The sequence below is a fragment of the Falco rusticolus genome, chromosome 15, assembly GCF_015220075.1.
Source record: "Falco rusticolus isolate bFalRus1 chromosome 15, bFalRus1.pri, whole genome shotgun sequence".
NCBI classification, from domain to species: Eukaryota; Metazoa; Chordata; class Aves; order Falconiformes; family Falconidae; genus Falco; species Falco rusticolus.
This window is the reverse complement of record NC_051201.1, coordinates 7,203,364-7,226,340: the sequence shown is the minus strand read 5'-3', so window position 1 is coordinate 7,226,340 and position 22,977 is coordinate 7,203,364. Positions and strand designations below refer to the sequence as shown.

Here is a 22,977-nt window from a genome sequence, read left to right as displayed (position 1 = left end):
GAAAGAAGATCTGCAGAGTTTTATCTGTGGAGGAATAAAACCAGAGTGTTTTTAATTTTGGGGAGAAACAAAATGAAAAAAAATAAAATAATTTTTTGCGATGTTTTGGTCACTTTAGCTCATTTTGGTTTTGTGCCTTGTACAAGAAATTAATTGTTCCTGAAAATATACTTGAATAGGGGGATGAATAAATGGTCTGGGAACGTATGGTTTGCTCTACTTTTGTCTTTACTTTTGGATTTCTACTTTGGATTGGAATTTTGTGCTAATGTATGAGTTCATAATGGTCATAATCACACAGCTGATAAAAAACCAACAGAGCACTTGCGTAGCAATGGGATTGCAAAGTTTTAATATAGTTAGTGAATTTGCCATCATTTCCTCCAGTAAAGACAAAGTTGTCTTTTGAGTTGACTACTTCTGTTTTCGTAATTCTGTTCACCTTCCAACATCTGCTACACATTAAAAAAAAATAATAATATATATATCTAAAATGTAATTTTCAGAGAAGTCACAGTGTCTTATCATTCCTTAATTTTTTTCCTCTAGCCAGCAGAATTTCATGTATAGAAATGTTGAGGTGATATTTTTGGTGATTTGTTTCTTTAGCACAGCCCTGCCTTTCTTATTGCGAACATGTGAGTCTCAAAATCCCTAGCATGCTTAAAGCTTTGTAATAATACTAATTAAATGCAGTATGGGCTTTCTAACCAAAATTTTAAGATACCTCCCCAAACAGAAACAAAACTAAGAATAACCCCTTCAAAACTGTACTTTGTGCTTCGTCTTCAATTAAATGGCACTAGGAATACTGTTTGCTCAACAATATTAAAAACCTGTCTGTAGGTGTCTATCTTTAAAAAAAATGTAGCCTTTATACGTTGGCTTGAGTGCAACTTAGAGGGTGCAGAGAAGTTTGGTTTTCACTGATACTTTACATATACTAACGTAACTTGGGTTTGATAGTTTTCTGAACCTTTCCCTCTCGGAATCTCTTTTGTAAAACTGTTTAGTGTTGTTGATACTGAAAACTTCTTTATTATAGCCTAGGTAGATGCGTTTTTACGTAAACTGAGTTTTGCTGTGACTGGATTTCTGGTTGTCAGTTGTAGGAGAGAAGAGGAGTGGGGGCATTAAAGTGGCTGCATATAGTTTTGGTGTGTTTTTTTAATAAAAAAAAACCATCTTCACAATTAATCTGATTGTAACATAAGCTTGTAATATATTCCATTAATGAAGAAGACAAGCTTAGCTTATGGTAAATACAGTACTAAGTGTTTATAGAGTATTTCTTATTTTACATGATTCCCTTTATAATTCTGCTTATCTTTTCATTCTAATTCCCTAAAGGTTGTATAAAAGAACCCCTAAAGAGAGTAATTACTGCTCTATTCCTTAACCAAGGCTCCTTTTGCAAAAAGAAATCTGAGCTGCTTTTTAAAGAAGGCAATTTTAAATAAAAATGCAAATAAGCTGCTTTGTAACCACATTAATTACCCACCTAGCCTCTTATTACTGTGTTTGTATTGTTTGCAAACACTATTTACAGTCGTGTGGAAATTACCATTCCTGGGCCAGAGGAAGGCTGTTGGTGGTGGGTTGTGCTTTGGAACCAATTAGGGTGAACCTTGTCTCCAGCGGGGCTCGGGGGAGAAGGCATAGCCTTGCAATGTCAAATAACGGCATTAACGCCGACTGCACAGGCACCACGTTGTAATTATATTATTGGTCCTTTTTTGCTTCTGCAATGAGTTTCGTTCTCTGCATTTTAAAATGAACAAGCAGCATTGTGTCTCACTAACGATTTAATACGTACTGTGATAAGTTTTTATAAAAGTCATGGTGAAATCCAGTGGGTCATTTTTGTCCTCATATTGGTTCTGTGCTTTAATTTTATAAAAAGTAAACAAAACTCCCTAATGGTTATGTTCAAGATCTTGTAGATTTCAGTGTAACTGACTTTTCACAGTAAACCCCCAACTTTATTAGTTTATTTCATTATCAGAAGTGAACAGGATGGAGGATCTGTTAGTAGTAGTCGTAAATAGTATGTTAGCTGGCAATAATTGAACGGCTGTAGGTCTTTCAATACTTTGAAGAAAATGAATGCTTCATAGCAAAATTTAGTCTTGCTCATTAGGTGAAATGCACACTTGTTGCTAACCTACCGTGTGTTGTGCTCTTTTCTTGCTTTTCTGTGAAATGGGCCTTTGCCCTAAAAATTACTCAGAAATTAAAACTAAATGGAAGGGATTTCTCACTTCATAATTTGGGGGTTATAAACATTTTCAGATCCCAAGGAGTTTGGTTTGATGGGTCACACAGTCTGCGATGTGAGGAATTTTTAAAGATTTGTGTTCTTAGGCTTGTAACCAGTCTGTCAATATGTTAAGTGAGTCTTATGAAGTAGAGGAACTTTTCTTGGTTGAGCTTAGTATAGGGAAGAAAACAGAGAGAGATTATTTTCTTCCCACTTCTGAAACTCTAGTGCTTGTATCTGCAGCGCTGTGACAGTCTGATAATGTTCAAAGGATATTTGCTGATAAGACAAAAATGTTAAGGTCTATGTCAGTTCTACTCAATGCTGAATATAGTCGAGTAGGAAAATAGCAACTCTAGCACGGTGTAGGATGATGGCATAATTGTTATGCATTACAAAAAAAAAGGGAAAAAAAGATGCTTATTGCTGGATCATTTAGTTTTTTTACAGTGACAAGGGACTAACATGAGGACATCAAAAGAAGCACTGACTTGGTTCATGATCCACAATAGCTTATAAAACTGCAGATAATTATCTGGCTTATATGACTACAGAGCAGCATAAATGACTTAAAACAAGCGCAGATGGAGTTCAACAGGAATACAGAAGATGTGTAGAAAGTAGACTTCCTAAGTAGAGTGCTGAAAAGTACTATTAATTTGTATGTTTGTTAATGATATTTCTGAATTTTTTATTACTGTGAAGCCAAAGCATCGTATATTTTGCTTAATTTACTGTCCTTACTAATTTCTCCTCATCCTTTAGTTCCCTTTAATCCTGATAATTATCTTTGGAGGCAGTGAGTTGAGGAAAGAAGAGTATTGGACTTTGCTTGATGCCCTGGACTTCTCTTCAGTAGCCTGTTAATTTTTTTTCTTTTATCTTATGTTGTGATATTTAGTGCTAGCTGTGAGAAATTACGCTGCTTTCTTGAAAATCCCCATTTTAGCAATGCATGATGAGAACTGTTGTTTACCATGTGCGTAAGGAGAAAACGGACCAAGCAGGGTCCAAAATGGTCATGGTTTCTTTAGGGATTTTCACAAACTAATCATCAAAACCTTTGTGGCCCAGACGTTCTTATTTTTGTATGAATAAGATGATTTATTATCTGCTTATTTAACCCAGTTGGTTAAGGCATTAGGGTAAATAGACATGATGCTGTTGTGCTGAAAATATATATGATGCTTGGTTTAGTAAGAGACTGTGTACCTAAGGTATATCCATGTGCTGCTATTCAGAAGAATGAATATCTTAATCATGAAAAGGTCTGTTTCCAAAGCCCACTGAATATACTAATTTTCTGTTGCCTTGACTTTTGGATCAGACCCTAAATATCCTTATGCATGACGATTTTTTTAAGGGGCAGAACGTCAGTTGTATGTCTGCAGCCATTTGTCCACACTTAATTTGCAAGTGTTGAGATATCTGCCAATATCTGCTGTAATTTGAGGTGTTTAATGTCAAATGTGTGAAGGTGATTGAATTCTCCTGTGCTTGTTTCTTCTTTCTTTTCTGGTTGGTGTGGGGTTTTTTTGTTGTTTTTTTTTTTTTTTTTTAATCTGTAACTGTGTTACTGAGATTTATTAGAGCTGTGTTGAGGGAGTACACACAAGATATAACTACCCTTTCATTATGAAGTGAGGCAATGTACAAATCTTTTTTTTTTTTTTCTCCTTTCTGTTTTATGTCTTGGAAGGAAGCACTTCACATATGTGCTTTCCCAATTGTGCTAGAGGGGAAAGCATGCATTACTTCTGTAATGCAATTTGTCCTGTTAAAAATTCATTTTGATTTTTACTTGTGACTTGCCATGTGAGAACTCTGAACCAGAGTGAATTAGATATGATGCTATGCCTACAGTGAACAGGTAAACACTTTCTTTGTGTTTTCTAAACAGCAACTCTTGTTTCTTTAATAGTACGCTATTGATGAGAAGATGTTCCTAATGAAAAATTACATTGAAAACACAATCTAAACATTTCAATTTTTGCACTAGACTGCTATTAACTTGGTCCCAATAAAGATACTCAGTGTATCATTTTGCAGAAACATATTTATTACTCGGTACGTAAAAAGAAGCAATAGTGTGTTAAACTTGTTTTTTTCACTTATTTCATGAGGTCACTGAGATACAGCATTAACTTGAACAATAAATTTTGCTTATTAAATAGAAGTATTGAATTAATGTAACGAAATGAATGTTTGGGGTAATTTCTGTCATTTTTTTTTTTTTCTGGAGCCATGCAAAACAAGCTTGAACCACCTAAATACATCTTGAGCAGCTGATACTAGCCCATAAAGGAAAAAATAGTATAAAGTATATAACTAAATACTTTTGTATTTTCATAAGCATACTTATCAAAACTGTAATTTTAATTTTTAGTAAGAAGGTAAATCAGCATGTCTTTACCTTAGACTTGTACTTTGTAGATGCCTCTTTCAGGTCCTCTAAATCCTTATTAATACACAAACAGCAGCTATGTAATGTGTAGGGTAGTTCTGGTCTTTTAGTATTCCCTAATTCTTTTAAGGGACGTATAATGATTTGACTGTAGTTTGGTTTTAACTGAAACATCTTTAGGTCTCTTAGGCCTTGAATATTTGTTGGTTGTCATGACAAAGAGCTATTAGTACATAAAAGTCCTAAACGCCCACCTTCAAAGGAGATCCTAGACGAGGTTCACCCTACAGATTCTTGACAACGTGTTGGACTGGTGAGGCGTATCTGATCCAGTTTAGCTGTATTGGCAGATGCTCTTTATGAAGATGCAATTAAATTGCTAAAAAAAGCTTATGGTTAGTACCTCTTACTTTGCCATGGTGGGACTGAAAGAAATGCATCTTGCTGATGCAGGCTTTACGTGTACTTGAAATGCTAGAGCAGTATAATGTAGTAATGGACACTGCTAGTACAGTGCAGCAGGTACAGATCTGGTCTCCACAAATGAATAAACACTTGTTTTGCTTGGTTTTAAAAGAAAGCGTACAAATAACTTTGTTTCCTTGCTTTCTGGAGAGTCACCTCTAGTCTGATTTCCCAGGGAACCAAGGCGTGCGCAGTCACTGTATCTGCCCTTCCTTGTCTAGTAGTTTTTGGTCCCATAGAGTGTTTAGAAGCAAATTTTTACAAAGGAATAAACATGCTTAGCATAATTAGGTTCCTGTTAAACACTGAGCTTTGTGAAAGGGTGAGTATCTAGTCAGTGGGCAGAACTGAGGGGACTTAGGCTTTTAGACATCAGAGAACCTTTGAGAGTAGGTAGGAAAGAAAGTACGTGACCTAGTTCAGGGAACATTTTAGTCTGGACTTCTGTTCTGCAATGGTACATTGGGTGTTGCGAGTTCTCACAGAGTTGCTAATCTGCTGCGTAGAAGAATGATCTCTATACCACCTGCAACCTCAAAACAGGACATGAAGAGAATTTAAGTAGTAGTGGCTCTCTGTGCCAGGGTGATGCTTGTGTGGTCAGGGTGCTTTAAAATTTTACTTGGTTTTACTATCTTATAATTTTTAGGAACTGCTCATTAATGTAGTCATGTTTAACATGTTATGGTTACAAACAAAGACATGAGTGTATGTACTCATTTCTAATTAATTTGTGTAATTATGTTTTATAACCTAGGTGTTTGCAAAGCAGAACGTGGTACACCCCATTTACTGTCTGCTGTAGCTAATAAAAAATAATAGAATGAAATAAATCTTGAAACTAACTTTAATTGTAAGTATAGATTAGTTGTAAATTATATCTTTGTTATGTTTATTTTTAATTCTGCAGTGTTGCAGGTTTGTAGAGCATACCAATTAGTTTAGTTATTCAAAGTAATGATGAGTTAATTACTGTAAATGCTGAATGTTATTTCAGTGACAATTTAAAATACAGTACTGAGATACTTCTTTTAAAAGAAAGTAAGACTAGAAATAAAAGGAAAAAGGAAATGGTGACAATAACAAGACCGGCTAGTTATAAAGACTTTTTTTTGGTAAAGTGATAGGTCACTGATTAAAAATACATGACGAAGAAAGAAACATAACAATTAAGAATAAAATCTCAGCTAATACCATTACAAATGTGGACACAAACGAGGTAAACCTGTTTATTTCACTTTGCATTAATGTGTAAGTTGAGGAAGGGCAATTTGAATTCATCTGAAACTGATTACTGTTCTTCTAATGGCTTACATTCACTCGGTGGAGCCTCTCGCTTTGCAACTCCTCTGGTGCTGATTGGTAGCCTTCCATGTCGGTGGTGCTTATCTACTACCCAAGGCAGTAAGTGTTGTCAAGTTTGTTTTTGTGAATATGTTTAAAGAGTAGAAAATGCCTCTAGCTTAAAGCAGAGTGCTTTCCTTTCTGATGAACAGAAGTAAATCCTACCATTTTGAAAGCTGTGTAGTATACCTATGAGAAATGAGCTGATTCACGATGTTTCCTTGAGCATGCACACTGTAAGAGATATTAATAGCTTCCTTCAGCAGTGTCCCACTTAGAGTAACTTTGAACTGCAGTACCTCATTCTGCCCTGGTTAAATTAACCTTACATTTTCCTGTGAAATGGCATGACTACCTAGAGAAAATTTGAAGCGTACTATGTACATTCACACTGCAGGGGGGAAAAAAGGTATCCAGGGTAGTATTTATGCATTAAATATTTACTTATCAATCCAGCATTGGTTGTCTGCCAGTTGAGAGCAGATGTGGTAATGGAAGCTAATGCCGTGCACTTCTCTGTTGGGTTACCTTTTTAAATAATGAGAGAAATATTAAAACTGGAGTCCGTTCTGGTAACATTAGTGAAAAGTCGGATTTTTACATGCGAAAGGCTTAGCTTTATAAAGCGGCAGCAGCAAAGTGTTCCTCTGCCTGCTACGGATGGTGCAGTAAGGGCAAACGTCTTCTGCTTTGTAGGGGGATTATTGGAGCCCCCCCTGCACCAGCAACTCACAGCCCTGTAAGGCTGAGAAAAACAATGCATGGACCTGAAAGTCCCAGACATTCAGGTTCATCTGTTTTGGTCTGGTTATGACAGAAATCATTACAAGTTTGATAGATTTATTTATAAAGACTTGCTTCAATATTTAAAGTACATCTATTGCAGCATTCCTCATTTCAAGCTCAGCTGTGGATCAAGATGAAAGAAAAATTAAATTGTATATTGAAGAGCTGTTAATTGAACTGCACTGCATTTAGCAAGGGAGCATCAGCTTCAGGCAGTCAATACTACAGAGAATTTTTAATGTAGTGTATCACTAGATTGTCAGTTTGTATTGGAGAATGCAAACAGACTGCTTCGACTGGTGATAAAGCCCTGGAAACTTTTAAGTTGTTAAGGGGAGAAAATGTTATTTTGCTTTGATATGTTGTGACAAAGTTGTTCTTGGAACCAGGAGCAACGTGTTTTTTGGTGCATATTATTTGCATGTCCTTTTATTGATAAATTCTGATTGTTAGGTATTATTCTTTAAATGGGTAAAAATTGTGTACTGTTTTTTTTTTTTTAAATGAGAGCCGAACAAGTTCCACAGAATTCTTGAACTTGCAGAAATATTACTTTGTAATTGGAGCAGCTCTGAAAGTCTCATTTAAAAATATTAGTTCTCTCCAGATATAATTCTAAAAAATAGCATATCAAAAAGCTTTAGAAATGCCTTAGAAAAATGTTATCTCTCTTTCCTAAGGCAGTGTTAATTTCTTTTGTAGTTAATCTTTTGTGCTGGAATTTAGTACATTTATAGTTAAAGATTCTTTTAACAGCTAAATTATTTAAGCACGTCTTCTGGGATAACATAGTCTGTTTGGTGTTAAGTATAAAATACTTTTTATTTCATTTTCTTCACTGATAAAAATGAAATAACTAGAGGCATTTGTAAAACCAGAACAGATTTAGGGCTATGGTGTTAGATTAAAGATGTACTATTCTAAGACATAGCATTTTACAGCTGTCACGCTTCAGGATAAGATTGATCTTCATTTTGGTGGTCCTTACGAGGCTTAAAGTCCACCTTCAGAAAAACCATAGTGAGTCTGGAAACTTGTTAATTGTTGTTAGATGTCAGTCTCTGGACTTTCCCGTAAGTGTGGTGGGTCTCAAGGAAATGGTAATCTTAAACGCCATGTGTGTCTGGTGCATTGTCTTCTCTTGGAGTAGAAAGATCTTTCTTAGAGGCTGGATTTAGTCTGGTCCATCTTGGTACCTCTGTGGCACCTGAGAAGACTGGGAGTGGCTTTTTTTGCCAACACTCAAATACTATGTAGTAGAAGAGAGTTTCATTCCAGTAGTATGTGGGAAGATAGTCTTTACTAGTGTGAAGACATGGATGGCTTCAAAAGACTTTCCCCAGGATACTGGAGTCTCATCAAAACCGTAAAAGTCTTGTGACTCCAAAAACAAAATAGAAGAGCAAAATGCACTATGTGTAAGTACCTGACTACTCCATTAGTCTGGGGTTCTGCAGTCAAATTTTCTGCAGACGTGGCAGCTGTTCAGGAAGGTGGAAGGTATTTAAACAGCTTTCATCCTGTAGCTGCTCACCCTGGAAGGCTGGTGTTGCTAAAGTCAGCACGGATGTTGTTTATATGCTGTCAACTTACTGTTGCATTTTTCAAGATTTTTGTTTCCCTTTAGTAAAGTTTTTGAATGTTTCTTACCATGTTGAAAATTGCACGAAGGGAGATCCTGCATATTATGAATGCTGGTATTTTGTCTTCCAGAATATGAAAGGTTAGGGTCTGGATCAAAGGTGTGCATTTGATTTAAAGAGCATCCTGGAAATATTTAACTTAGACTTGTGTGCTACTACATTTTTCAGAAAGGTTATGATTACTGAAATGTTAGACTTACAAACTGTATAAGAAAAACCCTACTTATTAAAATTATAGTTTCTAATATCTAAAATGCTTTTATGCAATTCAAGTCAAAATCATTATGCTGTATGAATATTATTTTGAATGTTTGCTTGAAACAGTGATGTCTAGCAATGTATACCATGACTTTGCTACACTTGTCTCTGTGAGACAGTATTTGATAATGTGAATACATACAGTAGTGTCGAAGAACCCTTTATGTGACAGCTTAACAGAGTAATTAAGAGAATTGCCTGAAATTCTGGTAAATGCCATAAATAAGAGCTTGAAATGCAGAAATTATCTAAAATTCTTCAATTTTATTTTTATGTAGGTAAATCTTGTATCTTCTGTGTAGCGTGCAGTTGTCTAATATGAGGGCCTAATTCTGAGAACCCTTCTTAATAGGATTAATGTAGGTTACACGAGTAAATCCATTAATGTAGCTGAAAATTTGCTTGGGCAACAAAAAAATGCAATTGAAATGACCAGCAGTGTCAGGTCTTAGTAATGTGTTCAGTTTTATTCTTGGAAGAACTGAAACTTTCTGTTGACCTTTCTGTGAAGAAAAGTTAAGTTGGGTGGCTTCCCTGTGACTCTAAGGTAGTTAAGGTTTAAATGTTAATAGGCTTCAAGAATGCGGTTGTGCGTGGGGTTTTGGTTGTGTGTTTTTTGTTGTGTTGTTTGGGTTTTTTTAGGACCACCAGTTAATTTGTTCAAACTCCTAATCTCTAGGCAAATGTGATTAAAAACTTGTATGTTACATGTTTCTTTAGGCACTGTGTGTCTGCATGATGCAATATCTTTAAAATGTAAAAAAGCCTACAAAATGCACAGTCTGATAACAACAACAAATCTAATCTAAAGTGACAACTGGGAGACTTTCCCAGACGTTTTTCTCTTTAATGTAACATGACTTTAAATTGATGCAGCCCCACAGTGATTGAAAAACTCTCAGAGCTTGTCTCCCATGATTACATTTCTGATCTGTACAACTTAATTTTTTAACTCGGTGAATCCCGCTTTTGCGAGTGAGCAGTTTATGTTTTAAGAGATCGAGTTGCATCAATGCAAAAGCAATGGAACTGTAATACTGTTCCTGTACATTCCAGTAATATTCCTGTAGTGATCCTGGTCAGCAACAAGGGCCGGTTCTTTATCTGAACGATACAGAAGTTATCTGGCGCTGTATTGAGTGCTGGCTTATACTCATCTAGTAAATTTAGTATTAAATTAACACAGAATTAGGAGCAGTTAAACTTTAGGTAACCTTCCCCCCCTCTCAAAATACCTTTCTTAAAGCATTTTATATCTGCTTAAGGTTCTTTATATCTTGAAAATTGGTGCAGGTTTTTTGAGTTTTATTGAACTAAGATATCTATTAGGCATTACCTTAAGCAAAGAAACAAGCAAAACCCCCTATTAGGGTTCCTGAGAAACTTAAATTTGAAATTACATTTTTCACAATTAATAGCCAACTGCGACAGTATGTGTCCTTATTACAATATTTTATGGAGAGAATATATGAAGGATAAAACTACAGTATTTTTCATTGTTATTCCATGGATATATCTGGAGCTGTAGCTGTAGATTGACATTTGAGTTTCTGGTTATAATTTAGGTAACAGATAGTTAATTTTAGGTTAACAGACCCACTTATCAAGCGGGGAAGGAGCACGGCTCCTTTACTCAATGATACTTTCTTGTATCCTCTCCCTAGTTCCTGCCAGCTACTGGGGCAGTACAGTGCAAGGGAGATCCTGGGGCTGTGTCTCCCCAGATGGGAGGGGAACGAGGCATGCACAGTTAGGAATGTGGGCAGGTAGTAGTGTCTGGAGCTGGGAGGAGTAGGGGAAGATGGAGGTGGCAAATGTCTCTAGTAATGTGGAAAGGACAGGTAAGAAGGTTAAAACACTTGATACTGGCCACAGTGTTTGTGTAGAATATAGTCAGAAAACCAAGAATCAATGTACAATCAAAATCAGGTAAATTGAAAACTATGTTTTTATTAGCCTCCTTTTATTCTAGCTTTCTCTTGGTATTTTTCTAGTACACAAGTACATAATTTTTCATTTAACTTTTAATTTACCTTTCAAAATATATACAGTCTGAGTAATATATTTAGAGCAGTACTCTATAATACATGTAACTGCTTCTGGGGCTGCCTTCTAGATCTGTGAGCAGAAAAAAATGGTCATGTATGAGAAGAAACGTCCTGCGGTCAGTTCTGTAATACGAATTCTAAAAATCTGTTGTTTATTTCTGTATTGCTACTCTCAAAAGCAGAAAATTATACCCATGGGTAGGTGCAGTGGCTGGTTGATATCAGTTGGAAATAAGAAGAAATAAAAGCCTTTGAAATCTAGTAGCTGTGTGTTGTATCAGTGATGCATCGTAGCATATTGTACTTAGGAAGTTGTGCCCGACTTAGACCAGGTAGAACAGTCTGGATTTCAGAAGCCCATGGATTTAATCCATAAAAGGGTGGACATTATGCAGGACAGGTAATAGGTGCAATTAGATAATCTTTCTTGAAGGAGAAAGCAGTCAGGTGAATGTTGTAATCCTTGAGAACATTTCAGCTGGATTGATTAGAGATAACAAAACTCTGGAGGTGCTCGAGGGGAAAAAATGGAAGAATAATTGGATCAATGTCAAATTTTTGGAACAGTACAATAGAATGTAAACCAGGTGAAAATAGACTAGCGATTTTAGGCATCTAACATTATCCTTTCCGTAAGCTGTAGCAACCAAACATTTTAATTGATGCTTTCATTGCTTGAACACAAAACTTACTATTTTGTGATCTACATCTCAGGTTGTGTCTGATGGTGGTGATTATGATTTCAATCCTGCTTTCCGATCCTTTCTCTAACTTTGTTTGCATAACCTACTCTTAAGGTTATTATTTCACAGTACATAAAACTTCAGTAACAGCTCAGAGCCCCCAGGAAAAGAAGGTGGTTGTCTTGCCAACATGGTAAAGTTATTGGCCAATATAAACATGAATCTAGAGACTTGCTGACAGGTGCCCACAAAACCCCTGGAAATGATATACCTGCAAACATATCAGAATGCTTATTTGTATTTCAAACTAGCCAAGCTGCTTCATCTGTTCACTTGAACAAACCTAGAGCCGATAAGTCTCAAGAAGTTTGTTACCAAAAAAGTAAAGTTTTGTTTGTGAAAATAAAATGAAAACTTTGCTATCTGGAGAATGATTTTTATTTTTTTTCGGAATCACTACTTTTTTTTGAGAAAGTAAATGTTTAATGGTTCATTGTATTTAATTTGTTTTGGAAATTAAACAGTTTAGTATTTAATTTACTTTTTTCTCTGTGACTTCTGCTTTATTTAAGCATAACCTATTCTCTTGGTATTACTGGTTTGTGACGGGAGCATTCTGGTGTCTAAAAAGCTGGGGAAATCAGCATTGCATTTCAAGTGTCTTTGGAGTCCAATTCAAGTCGCATCCATTGCAGTTACTCAGCCACTGGTTAGGACTTCTGGAGTCCTGTACGGAGCTAGAAGTGGTGGTGAACAGTACTGGAGTTACTGGCAATTTTTCTTTCATTCTCTGTTGGTGCTGACTTCTGTAGAAGGGAAGTGGTCGGGGAATTTGAATAATCATGATTTCTACCTTTACTCCTCTCGCCAAGTCACACATGCTTAAAAAGAACAGTCTTGGCAGAGCTGTTTTCAGTGGCGAGTTGGTGCAGATTCTTGTGCGCAGACTTTCTCCAGCCCATCTCTCATCCTTTATTCAGCAGCCTGTGGGGTTTGCATTTTGAGACCTAACCTAACCCATCTTTACCAAGGTGACTGTGGGTTTATCTGGAATTGCCCTCCAGGATATTTTTAATTAGATATAAAGGAATGAATACATTACATTAAATTATTTTGATGAAAGAATTCTTGCACTGTCATTAACAATGAGTTAAATGAGCTAAAACTTCCCTCTAGTTCCCTATCTTTTGATGAGGAAACAAAGCAGTTCTTTGCATGATTAAGATTTGTGGTATCATGCCTGAAATGAGAAGCTGTAATATATGCTTTATAATTTGTGTAGGTTTTTTAACTCCCGCATGACCACTCTTCTTTTTGCATCTATTTTTACAGCTGGTTTTATCATATTTTCCATTGATTTCAGACACTGACATCATAAGTTTACATCTATGTTTTTATTTTTCCTTTATTGCTAGGGAGGTTGGTTGATTCCCAGGGCACCTCAAAGAGAGTTGGCCTTGAAAATTCCTGAGGCTCTTGAAAAACTCCAGATCTGGTTGGTTTTAGACCCGTTAGACTGGATATGAGTTTGTGATGGTTAAACCTTAGCAAGGTGTGGGAAAATGTGGAAAACCGTAGGGCAACAAGCTAATCCCTTCAGTCCTTCGAGGTGTGCCAGGAGTTCAGAAAGCTTACTTCCAGTAGCAGCTTTACAGTATGTTACTGGTGATACAGTATAGCAGCAGTTCTAAAAACATAGACGCAGAGCAGTTAAAGAAACAATAAAGGTTACTTACTCTTGGAGGAAGATGACTAACACAGTGAAAAAGAAAGGAATTAAATCTTTTTGTTGATAGAGCTCCTGGCTGAATCTCAGAATATATTATTCTGTAACAACAGCATGTTTTGGGTTGTTGACCTCTTCAGTATTTCTAATATTCCTTGTTACACAGCTCCTTGCAGAGTTTAGGCAATAGGGCTGTCCATGCCAAGAGTCAGGTGCCAAAAAATTATCAGATAGTCTTTAATATCTTGAGGCTTTTTAAAAGAAAGGTGTAATATTTTGCCTTATGGATTTTGATTCATCTCAGATTTAACCTCTGCCTTGCAACCATGAAAAATCATTAAATATTGCAAGATTCAGAGTTTTCTCAGCAAAGTTGCAGATGAATTACTACATCCATCATTTTGTGAATGGAAATTGATTTCTGTCTCTTAGAGCACGGGACCCATCGTGTATCGTTTGGAATGGCTATTTTGGAACATGTGGAGCAGAGCAACTGAGGTATTATACCTGGGATCAGTGGGTTGTTGACATGGGATATTTTTCTGTTGGCTTTAATTCAATCTTGAGCACAATAAAGCTAGCATAATTGGCTTAAACTGGGAGGCTAAAGATGGCAGGTTATTTAAAATATTGGGTAACACAAACTGTAACACTAATACCTTAAGAGTAGCAAAGGTGCATATTCTGCTAAATAAACTTCAGTAATTACTTTAGGGGTTTTTCCTCTGCAACATTGTAATTTTTCTAGTTTATATTCTTCACAGACTGCTGACCGCAGTGACAGTTTTGCTGTTCTTGTATAAAATAACTCACACATGTGTGCACCTGGTCTTCATTATTGTTACATTGCATATATGGTAATAGAAGAATGGGAAATTTTCTTTTCTGATTTCTGCTGATGACACCTTGTTTAAGGTACAGCACTTTACAAATACATTGTTTGTTAGGTGTCAGTATCCATTAAGCAGCACGAAGAGGCAAAAAGACTACTTTCATAACAAGGAAGTATTTATTATAAAATGATAAAAAAAACCCCAGACAAACCAAATAACCCTACTTCAACTTTTTTGAACTGTCAGCAATATGAATATTCTTGTTTTACCTTACTGAGGCAAATATACTTGCAGTAACAATCCATTAACAATCAAATTCCATGAAAACCTTTGAAAAATAGTATCCATCTGTTTTATGCACTGACTAAACAGAACAGAAACACTGAAACCCTCATTTTTTTAAGAAGTTAGTATTGGAAATATAATTATAGGTGTGGTGATTAAAATCTGGTTTTGGGTGAATTCACTTCAATGTCTTAGTATGCTGAGGCTAATTTGGCCCACTGTATTTTATAAAATCTATTCTTGTTAATTTTGATTTTATTGCAAAGATTTTTTGCTAGAAATGTGGCATTCTGAGAAGTTACTTCTAAACCTACAACTTATGTGTTCAACCGCTCAACGTAGCGGTGGGGAGGTTGGCTCGTTGGCTAAAGGCAGGGAAGTGTGAAGGCATCTTATCTCTAAAGGGATGACTGTCACATCTGGATTGATATGGGACGTCTGTTGAACTCCCATCTCTTACCGAGATGGTATCACTGCAGCACCAGAAGCTGGTTAGGGTTTGGACTGCACCTTTCAGAGCGGTAGGTTTGTTATCAGTTTCATGGGGGATAAATGGGATGTGCTTGAGCTAGGATTTCTGAGTGTCACCACGAGATGTCACTATTTTGTTAGAAAAAAATCTGTCCGATGGCATGAATATCTGGAAAATAAATTATATAGCCCTAAATGGTGTAAATGTAGGACTTTAAGGAAGATAATTCTTTAATGACTTCAGTTGGAGCATGTACTACTTAAGTACGAACAGTAATACACTGACACCAACATCACTATTTCCAGGTTTGTTAGTGTTTCAGTTTTCCAAGCTGGAAGGACTGTAACAGGTTTTAACTCGTTTATAGGTCAGCAGATACTTAGGCTGGTAACGTGGCAGCTGAGAGGGATAAGTCTTTGTTATAAACTTATCTACAAGGACCTAAATGTCTGTGTCACATGTGGAGAGCTGAGTACCAATCTGTGCAACACCCTTTGGTCACACTCTCAACTGACAAGGAGCAATAGTGACATCCTGTGGGAAAGGTTTAAAAAGGAGACAAACAAAAGCGTACTTCTGTAGTCATCCTGGATGCTACTTGGATTTATCCATGTCATCTTTTTTTATTTTTTGAAGACAGCATCTGAAAAGTGAACTAATGTCCATTCTGAACTGTGATTAGAGCATCACAGTGCTTTAATTTACACTATTTTGGAGTAATGAATTATTGATTTGTGTTACAGGAGTGCTCATCTTTGACCAGGACTGAGAATTTAGAAATAGTAATACAGTTTTGCAATTATATGGCCTCTTAAATACACTAGGATATTTTTCATGTGCATTTTCCTCTAAAACTAAAGGTAACATTTAGGTTTTACTTTATCTTTAAATGAGGTCCAAGTAATTTAGTTAAATTATTTTAAATATTGTTTAAATCAAAAGCTATGATAAAAAGCTTCCCTGTTGTTTTTTGGAAAAAAAAATACTACTACTAAATTTAATAAAAATATGGGCTCTAATGTACCTTAAAATCTGGTTCTGATAACAGAAGTAATGGTTGAGATTCCTGTATTTCAAGCTACATATAGGATTATATACTTGTATTACAAGATTGCAACAGAAATTAAAGGAATTTGATGTTACTGGAATTATGAGACTTTGGCTGCTGAGTAATCTAGTGCTACTTATTTCTTCCCTTAATCCTTATTAGCCTTCTTTTTAGCGTCTTTCATTCCATGCTTTATCTGATAATTTTTTTAAGAAGTATTTTCACCTTGTATTATAATTCATTGTAAGTCTTCCAATAAGAAATATAAACCTGTTTCTGTGATTTTTCCAAGCACATTTTCCTGGTTTAAAAATATAGATGGATAAAATTCACTATCCCTGCGTGAAATGATTATTTGCACATCTATCTGAGGTGAGTATCTTGTGTGTGTCATCCTTCATTGTGCCTGCTGAAAAAGGACCAGATGATGAGCAGTGCCTTGCAAGATTAACTTTGGTAGTCATTAAACACTGTGGATTTTTACAAACAGGCTGTCTGGGATACAGGGGGAGTTGGGGGATGGGGAGAGGGATAATAGTTAGTTGCACATACAGCATCCAGAGTGGACTTGAGCTACTGGCAACAAGTGTGATGGAACAGTTGGTGAGCAGAAGCATAATAAACAGCTATCAATAGGTAAACTGGCATCTCTGATGTTGTCCAAAATCGTATTCATCCAGCATTAATAAAGCAGTTAGAGATATCACCCTATTTTAAAGCAAATTCAGTTACTACTAAAATAATTACCAAAGAAAAGTACCCATTGTTTTAACTGAAGAACATGTGAAGACCATGTAGTCGCTGTGTCCTTCTTAACGCTTTGCAGTGATGTTGACAAAGCTAGTTTAAAACAGATATGCTAAATGTATTTGTAGCCATTTTTCTGTGGGGGTCTAAACAAGTCATTGACTGGGAAGAGGTGAGTGAAGGATTCTTTCCACGTCCATGTGAAGGACTAGAAAAGTGATTGGCAAGCTTGAATTAAATTTTGAATATTTTTGTGTAATCACTGTTAATTTAGTTTTGCAACCCATTCCTGGCAGATATCAGTGGGAACCAGATGGCTAAGTTGTGTTGACTGGAAGCAGATTTTCAGCTGGTTTTTTACAGAAGCTGTCTATAATTGATCTGCTGGCAGATTAAGAGTTACTCATGAGACATGTTTTGTTTTTCTCCTCTGTTTAAAAAAGCATACTGGCTTGTGTAGCTGCACTTAAATTTTTGAATCTGCAAATAATGTAATTTGTGGTGAGGATCTGTTTGCTAGTGTAAGAATACTTGAGAAAAAATTGAAAATTAAGAATGAGGTAGCGGTAATGAGTCAAATCATAGAGCTGCTGCTCAGATTTATGAAACATTTTTATTGAATTGTCTAGAATTTTACTCTCTGAAGACTTTTGCTTTTGTATTTTAACTGAATGTGACCGTTTGGTTAGTGCAACTCTGATCTTGTGCCTTTTCTGTTTGTTGTTGTTCCGGATTATTTTATCAGAGCACTTTTTCTTTTCTGTATAAAGCCAGTTCAGATTAATCTTGTCATTTAAAGTTCTGTTTGAGCACTTGGGCAGAAGGAAATAGCAAAGCTGAAACTTTCTGCAGCTCGTGACCGCTGACGTTTGTGTGGATTCAAGAGCAATTAGTCAAATTAATGAAAGGAAACTTAATAAGAACAGTTAGACGCTGAGGTACTATTTCTGACTCTGGATGTCCTGAGCTTAAAACCAGTTAGAGTAGGAGATTATCCCAAGGCAGTGTCATATTTTTGTATTCTTCCTTAGGCATTACAGAGTGAGAACTCTGCTTCTGTGAATATATGGGTATAGTCTTTAATTATATATGATATATTTATTTTTGCCTCAGGATCTCTGTCATAGCTTGTGCAGGCAGGATTTGAAAATTCGAGGGACAACATGGCAGCCTGTGTAGTGGTAGAGAAGCTGTGTTAGTAGCAGCGTGGGTGACTATGTGAGGTCCAGCTAATGCTCATCTTGGACATTTAAGCAGTTCTTTATTGCAAGCAAATTTTCCTCTTCCCTTATGAATTTAACCTGAAAAAGTGGTATTAATAGAATTGGTTGGGGTGGTTATTTTTGGATAACCACAGATTGTTTTGAATTTGTTTCTGATCCAGAATTTTAATTGAATTTAGGTTTAAATCGCATTCAAAAGAAAAACCTTAAAAGAAAACACTGGCTTAAAACAAATTTCATTTTCAATTTCTTTTGTAGTTCTTTCTTTCTAAGACCATCATGGGATTGTGTGAGCCAGAAAATATTCTTCCCATCTTGCCAGAAACCTGTCAAATGTTCATGGAAATATACTAGGCACTTTAAATATTATTTTATGTTTAGCAGAAAATGTGTGTGTCCATCTGTGTAGTGTAGTAATGGATGTGCAGAGCTATAACAAGTATGGGGGCTGTGGAGAAGAAATTTGCGGGTTGTTGTGTGTGGTGTGGGTTTTTTTGTTTGTTTGTTTGTTTGTTTGTTTTTTTAAGAATATGTACAACCCCAAAAAATCTTATCCTGTGAGTACTAATCTGACTTGGCTGCTTTTTGTGATGAAAGACATTAGTGTCTTCTGTAGTTAGAGTGGAGCCCCAATAATTGTTCCGACTTCGGTGATGAAAATCTGATTGCTTCTTCTGGCTGGTTGGATGAGACCCAGTTCCTTCATAAGTCTGCTGGTTAATTTTCAAAGGTATTCAGAGTTTCAGTTTATTTAGCTTGTGTCTGTAAACTACTTTCTGCTTTATTGTAGTTAAAATTATTCATTCAGAGGTTAACTTCAGTTTTATTGGATCATTTGTTATGAAAGATGACCCTAGATTTCAAGACTTCATGAAGTATGACTTTGTATACTGTTCCCAGCAGCCATTTAAATTAAAAGCTGATGAGGTCTTGGAGATCTAACTTAAACATTTTTGCATTATTTTTAACTTAATTGAAAGTTGATATACTGTCTTTTTGACCTGGTTGCTGTAAAAAGTTACATTCTTTGGCAAATACTAACCGCTGTGTGTGGTCTAAATAGATATTCAGCTAACACGGACTGAGCCTTGCTTTGGTTAAAGACATCTCTTTCCACACTTTTCCTAAGCTACAATGAACATTTTTATTAGCGTTTTCACAAAACACTATGACGTTCCAGTAAAAATAGAACACAAATCCATTTTTGTGCATAACATTTAGCATTAAACTTTCCTTAGAATTCTGTCCTTTCTTGTAGCGAACATTGCATTGTTCGTTTTCAAAGCAAAAGATTCTAAACTTCTAAAGTAATTTAGTTTGTGTTTGACGTACTGTTTGTGGGCACACGCACACCCTCTCCCAGGTATCAGTGAAACAGGAAATCTTTACAAATAAATTATCTGTATAATATAAAGTTTCTTTTTAAAGCGTGCTTTTTGTTTTGTTGTGGGTTTTTTTGTGTTTTTTTTTTCTTTTTAGAAATCACATTTTAGTATTTGAAGTCATTGGCTGGATCAGGAGCTGCAGCTATGCTGAGCACAGGAGTTAATGGATCTAATGTAGATAATTCTTCAAATGAATACCTTTGGAAAAGTTTGACTTGGGAGAATATTGGTGCTACCTGTATGAACTCGGGCAATATGGGTAGTTACAGTATTAGTAAGAGTTCTACATGGTACTATTTATGACCTCTAGGAGAGCATGGGTTTTGTTCTTAAATGTACAAAGGCTCTTGATGTTGTTTCCATTTTCTACCGGAGCGCAGACAAGTGGATTTTTAGTTTCTTGTATGTCATCATCTCCAAGGAAATGGGTTTCAGAAATGTTAATTCCATAATTTGTTTCAAAGTTGAAGCTATAGAAAAAATTTAAAACCCATAGTGTTTATGCCTAATGTACTCTAAATTTTTTCCCTTTTTCCTTTCCTAGCATCTTAGGGTGGTTTTTTTTTTTTTTCTTAGTATAGGTGTCTCCTCCCCTGTGTTAATTCAGCATCTCTTTTGCCTTAGCAATAAAGGCATACTTAGCAATAAACTAAAATGTAAGATCCCCGACAATGTATGTGGTGTTGCAGATTAAAATCTGGCCTTCAAGGCAAAATAACTTTACCCTTGCATTGCAGCAAATTGCTCCACTCCTTGGAGACAGTGCAAGATGCTCTCCCTCGATGCTGTCTGGCTTGACTGTTGTGTCCACCTGATCCATCTTTCTGTGCTGTTTTCTTCTGTCTCAATAGTCTTTACTGACACAGCTTATCTTTCTCTCCTGTATGTTTTTAAATCTGTTAATCTGGCAGATATTTCTTATTTGCTTTTTCCCTTGTCCTCCCTATCTGACACGCTGAATATTGTTAAGAGTGTAAAACTACAGACATTTTGAATTAGACAATGATAAATGAGAAGAGGAGCAAAGAAATTTTCATATTAAAATGCCTTAAGTCTCTGACAACAAAATCCATAGCAGAATCAGCATTCTTTGGTAATCGTTGGAAGGACTGGTTACTCAGTAGCTTTGGAAATCAGTAATTTACAGAAATGTTTAATATAAATGCAGCTGCTCAACGTGAGGCACACACCTTTCAGATCTTTTGGCCACGTTGGTTTGCAAGGTGTTGAGAAGACAGAGCCCTCGACTGAACTCACAGCCTGAGTTGTGCGAGTGGGTCAATACTGGGGCGCAGGGCTTTGTCTGTAAGGAAATGGGCTTGGGAGGCTCTGTGAAAGAAGTGGGACTCGGAGGTATTTCAGCAAGGAGAATGAGTGGGAAACTATGGGAAGAGTAGAGATTGACATAAAAGAGTACATAGGGTCAAGCATGGAGAAGCAAAAAACCATCATGGAATACAAAAAATACATTGAAAGATGTAAAGAGAGGTTGTGTGAGCAAGATTAGGGCAGAAAAGGCAAGAATGGGAACATTGTCCATTTTTCCATGTATAAAGAAAACTTGGATGTAGTATTTGAAGATACGTTTTTCTTTCTGTTGATTCTTCTCCTTGCCTTGCCTTCAAGAGGGGAAGAAACCAGTTTGACAACTGTCTGTCCCTTTCTCTCACAGTCAGATTGGTTTCGGTTTCTGTTGTTTACCCCATTTCCAGAACTGTAAACAGGATTTAAAGTTTTTAACCTAACCTCAAATCTATCCAGGATGCACTGCCTTCTCTGGTGGATGCTGTCACTGAGGTCGTGCATTGCAAGCTTTCCTGGGAGAAATAACACCTGTCCATATTAGCAATTGGTTTTTGCATCCTGTTTAGTTTAGTTTAGCAAGATACTGGTTGCAATTTAGTTTTATCTTCTTATCAGACAGTTCCCTTTGCTTAAAAACTTTTTTTCAGATAATCCATCAGCTGCATCAAATAGTCTTTATTACCTTCCACTGCTAAAGTTTGAGATTGAGCTGTGTGGCAATTTCTTTTTGCAGACTGTTCTGTAATGCTCTTGTCTGAAAATGAATGTGGATGATTTGGGAGATTTCCTTTTAATAATATGTAAATGTGTTGAATTATACCTGTCTGTTGCATTTCCTTAAAATAGGAATCTTTCCAGTAGCAAAATCAGAGAAGAAAGCCAAACTCGTAAGATACAAGTAGTAGTTTATGAAATGGCTCTTCTGTGATTGCTGAAGTCAGTGGGAATTTGGCAGTGATTTCAGCAGGAACAGAATTGGAATCTCAAAGACTGGCACTTGTGTGCTGTTCTTTTAAGCATCCTTTTCTGTTTGTAAGTGAAATAAAAAGGAAAATGAAGACTCCTTGAATTTGCATGAAGAATTTGATGGTTCGTGGTGGAATGTTCACTCTCTGCTTTGTGTCATTCAAAAATGACAGCAAACCAAAAATACCTTAAAGGTGATGGCTTGCAGATGGCTGGCTAATTAGATCTGTGAAATTTACAGGAAGAACAACACATAACTTATTTACCAAATTTCAAATGATGAGGGTTAGGGAGAGTACAGATATACCTGAAGGTGTAAGCTGTATTTGTCTGCTTTCTATTCTTTAAGCATATACAGGGTTACAGCCTACATATGTTTGTCAGAGTGATTAATGGCTTGTATCCATACATTAGTACTGAGAGTATTAAGATTTATATCTTTTTGTTTTGAAAAAGCAACAGCAAGACCATAAATGCATGCTAAATGTACTCCATCTGATGAGCATGTGACCTATAGTGGACATTTACAGTAAATGACTAAAGCCATTTGGAGGGATTTTTTTAAGCTATTAAATACACTTTAAAAAGTCATAAGATGTCATGAGCTGTGTATGTAAAGCTGGTATTTATATTTATCAGACACTTTAAGAGCAGAAAAGCTCTTGCATTTGTACCTGTTTCTTCTTTGATTTCTAAACTGACGAGTGCATTGCCGGTGATAGGGGAGGTCAGGATAGAAAAATACAGGTAGTGAAAGTCCAAAACTTTTCATAGTGTTTATTTACATAGTTTATTGGATGCGGTAAGGATGGCTGATAGGGGTGATATGGCTTGGTTTTGGAAAAATGCTCTAAGTTACGGAGGATTTACAATACATACATTAGGAGCTGCTGGGGAGTTGTCTGACACCTGCCAATAGCAGACAGTGTGAAAGAAGCCTACGTAGTTTTTTTGCCTTCTAAATAAGAAATTTATCCCAGGACTTTTAGAAATGTTCTGCCTCTACCTCCTTTAGTAACGTGTCCCAGAGAGCACTTTTGAGGCGTCCCTGCTGGTATCGGGCTCCGTGGTGGCTGACCCTGAGTACTGGGTCTCT

The 22,977-nt window shown here is 36.2% G+C and overlaps 1 protein-coding gene across 2 annotated transcripts in view; it reads left to right on the top strand.

Annotated features, from left to right (window-relative positions):
* WWOX (WW domain containing oxidoreductase) overlaps window positions 1–22,977 on the top strand; it is a 531,203-nt gene that overhangs the window by 38,587 nt on the left and 469,639 nt on the right. Inside the window, exon 6 of one of the 2 annotated variants that reach the window (XM_037408959.1) lies at window positions 14,050–14,115. The exons of the other annotated variant lie outside the window; for it this stretch is intronic. Within the exon in view, the coding sequence (XP_037264856.1) occupies window positions 14,050–14,115 (66 nt within the window). The remainder of the gene's footprint in view (window positions 1–14,049; window positions 14,116–22,977) is intronic. 2 annotated transcript variants of the gene reach the window in all.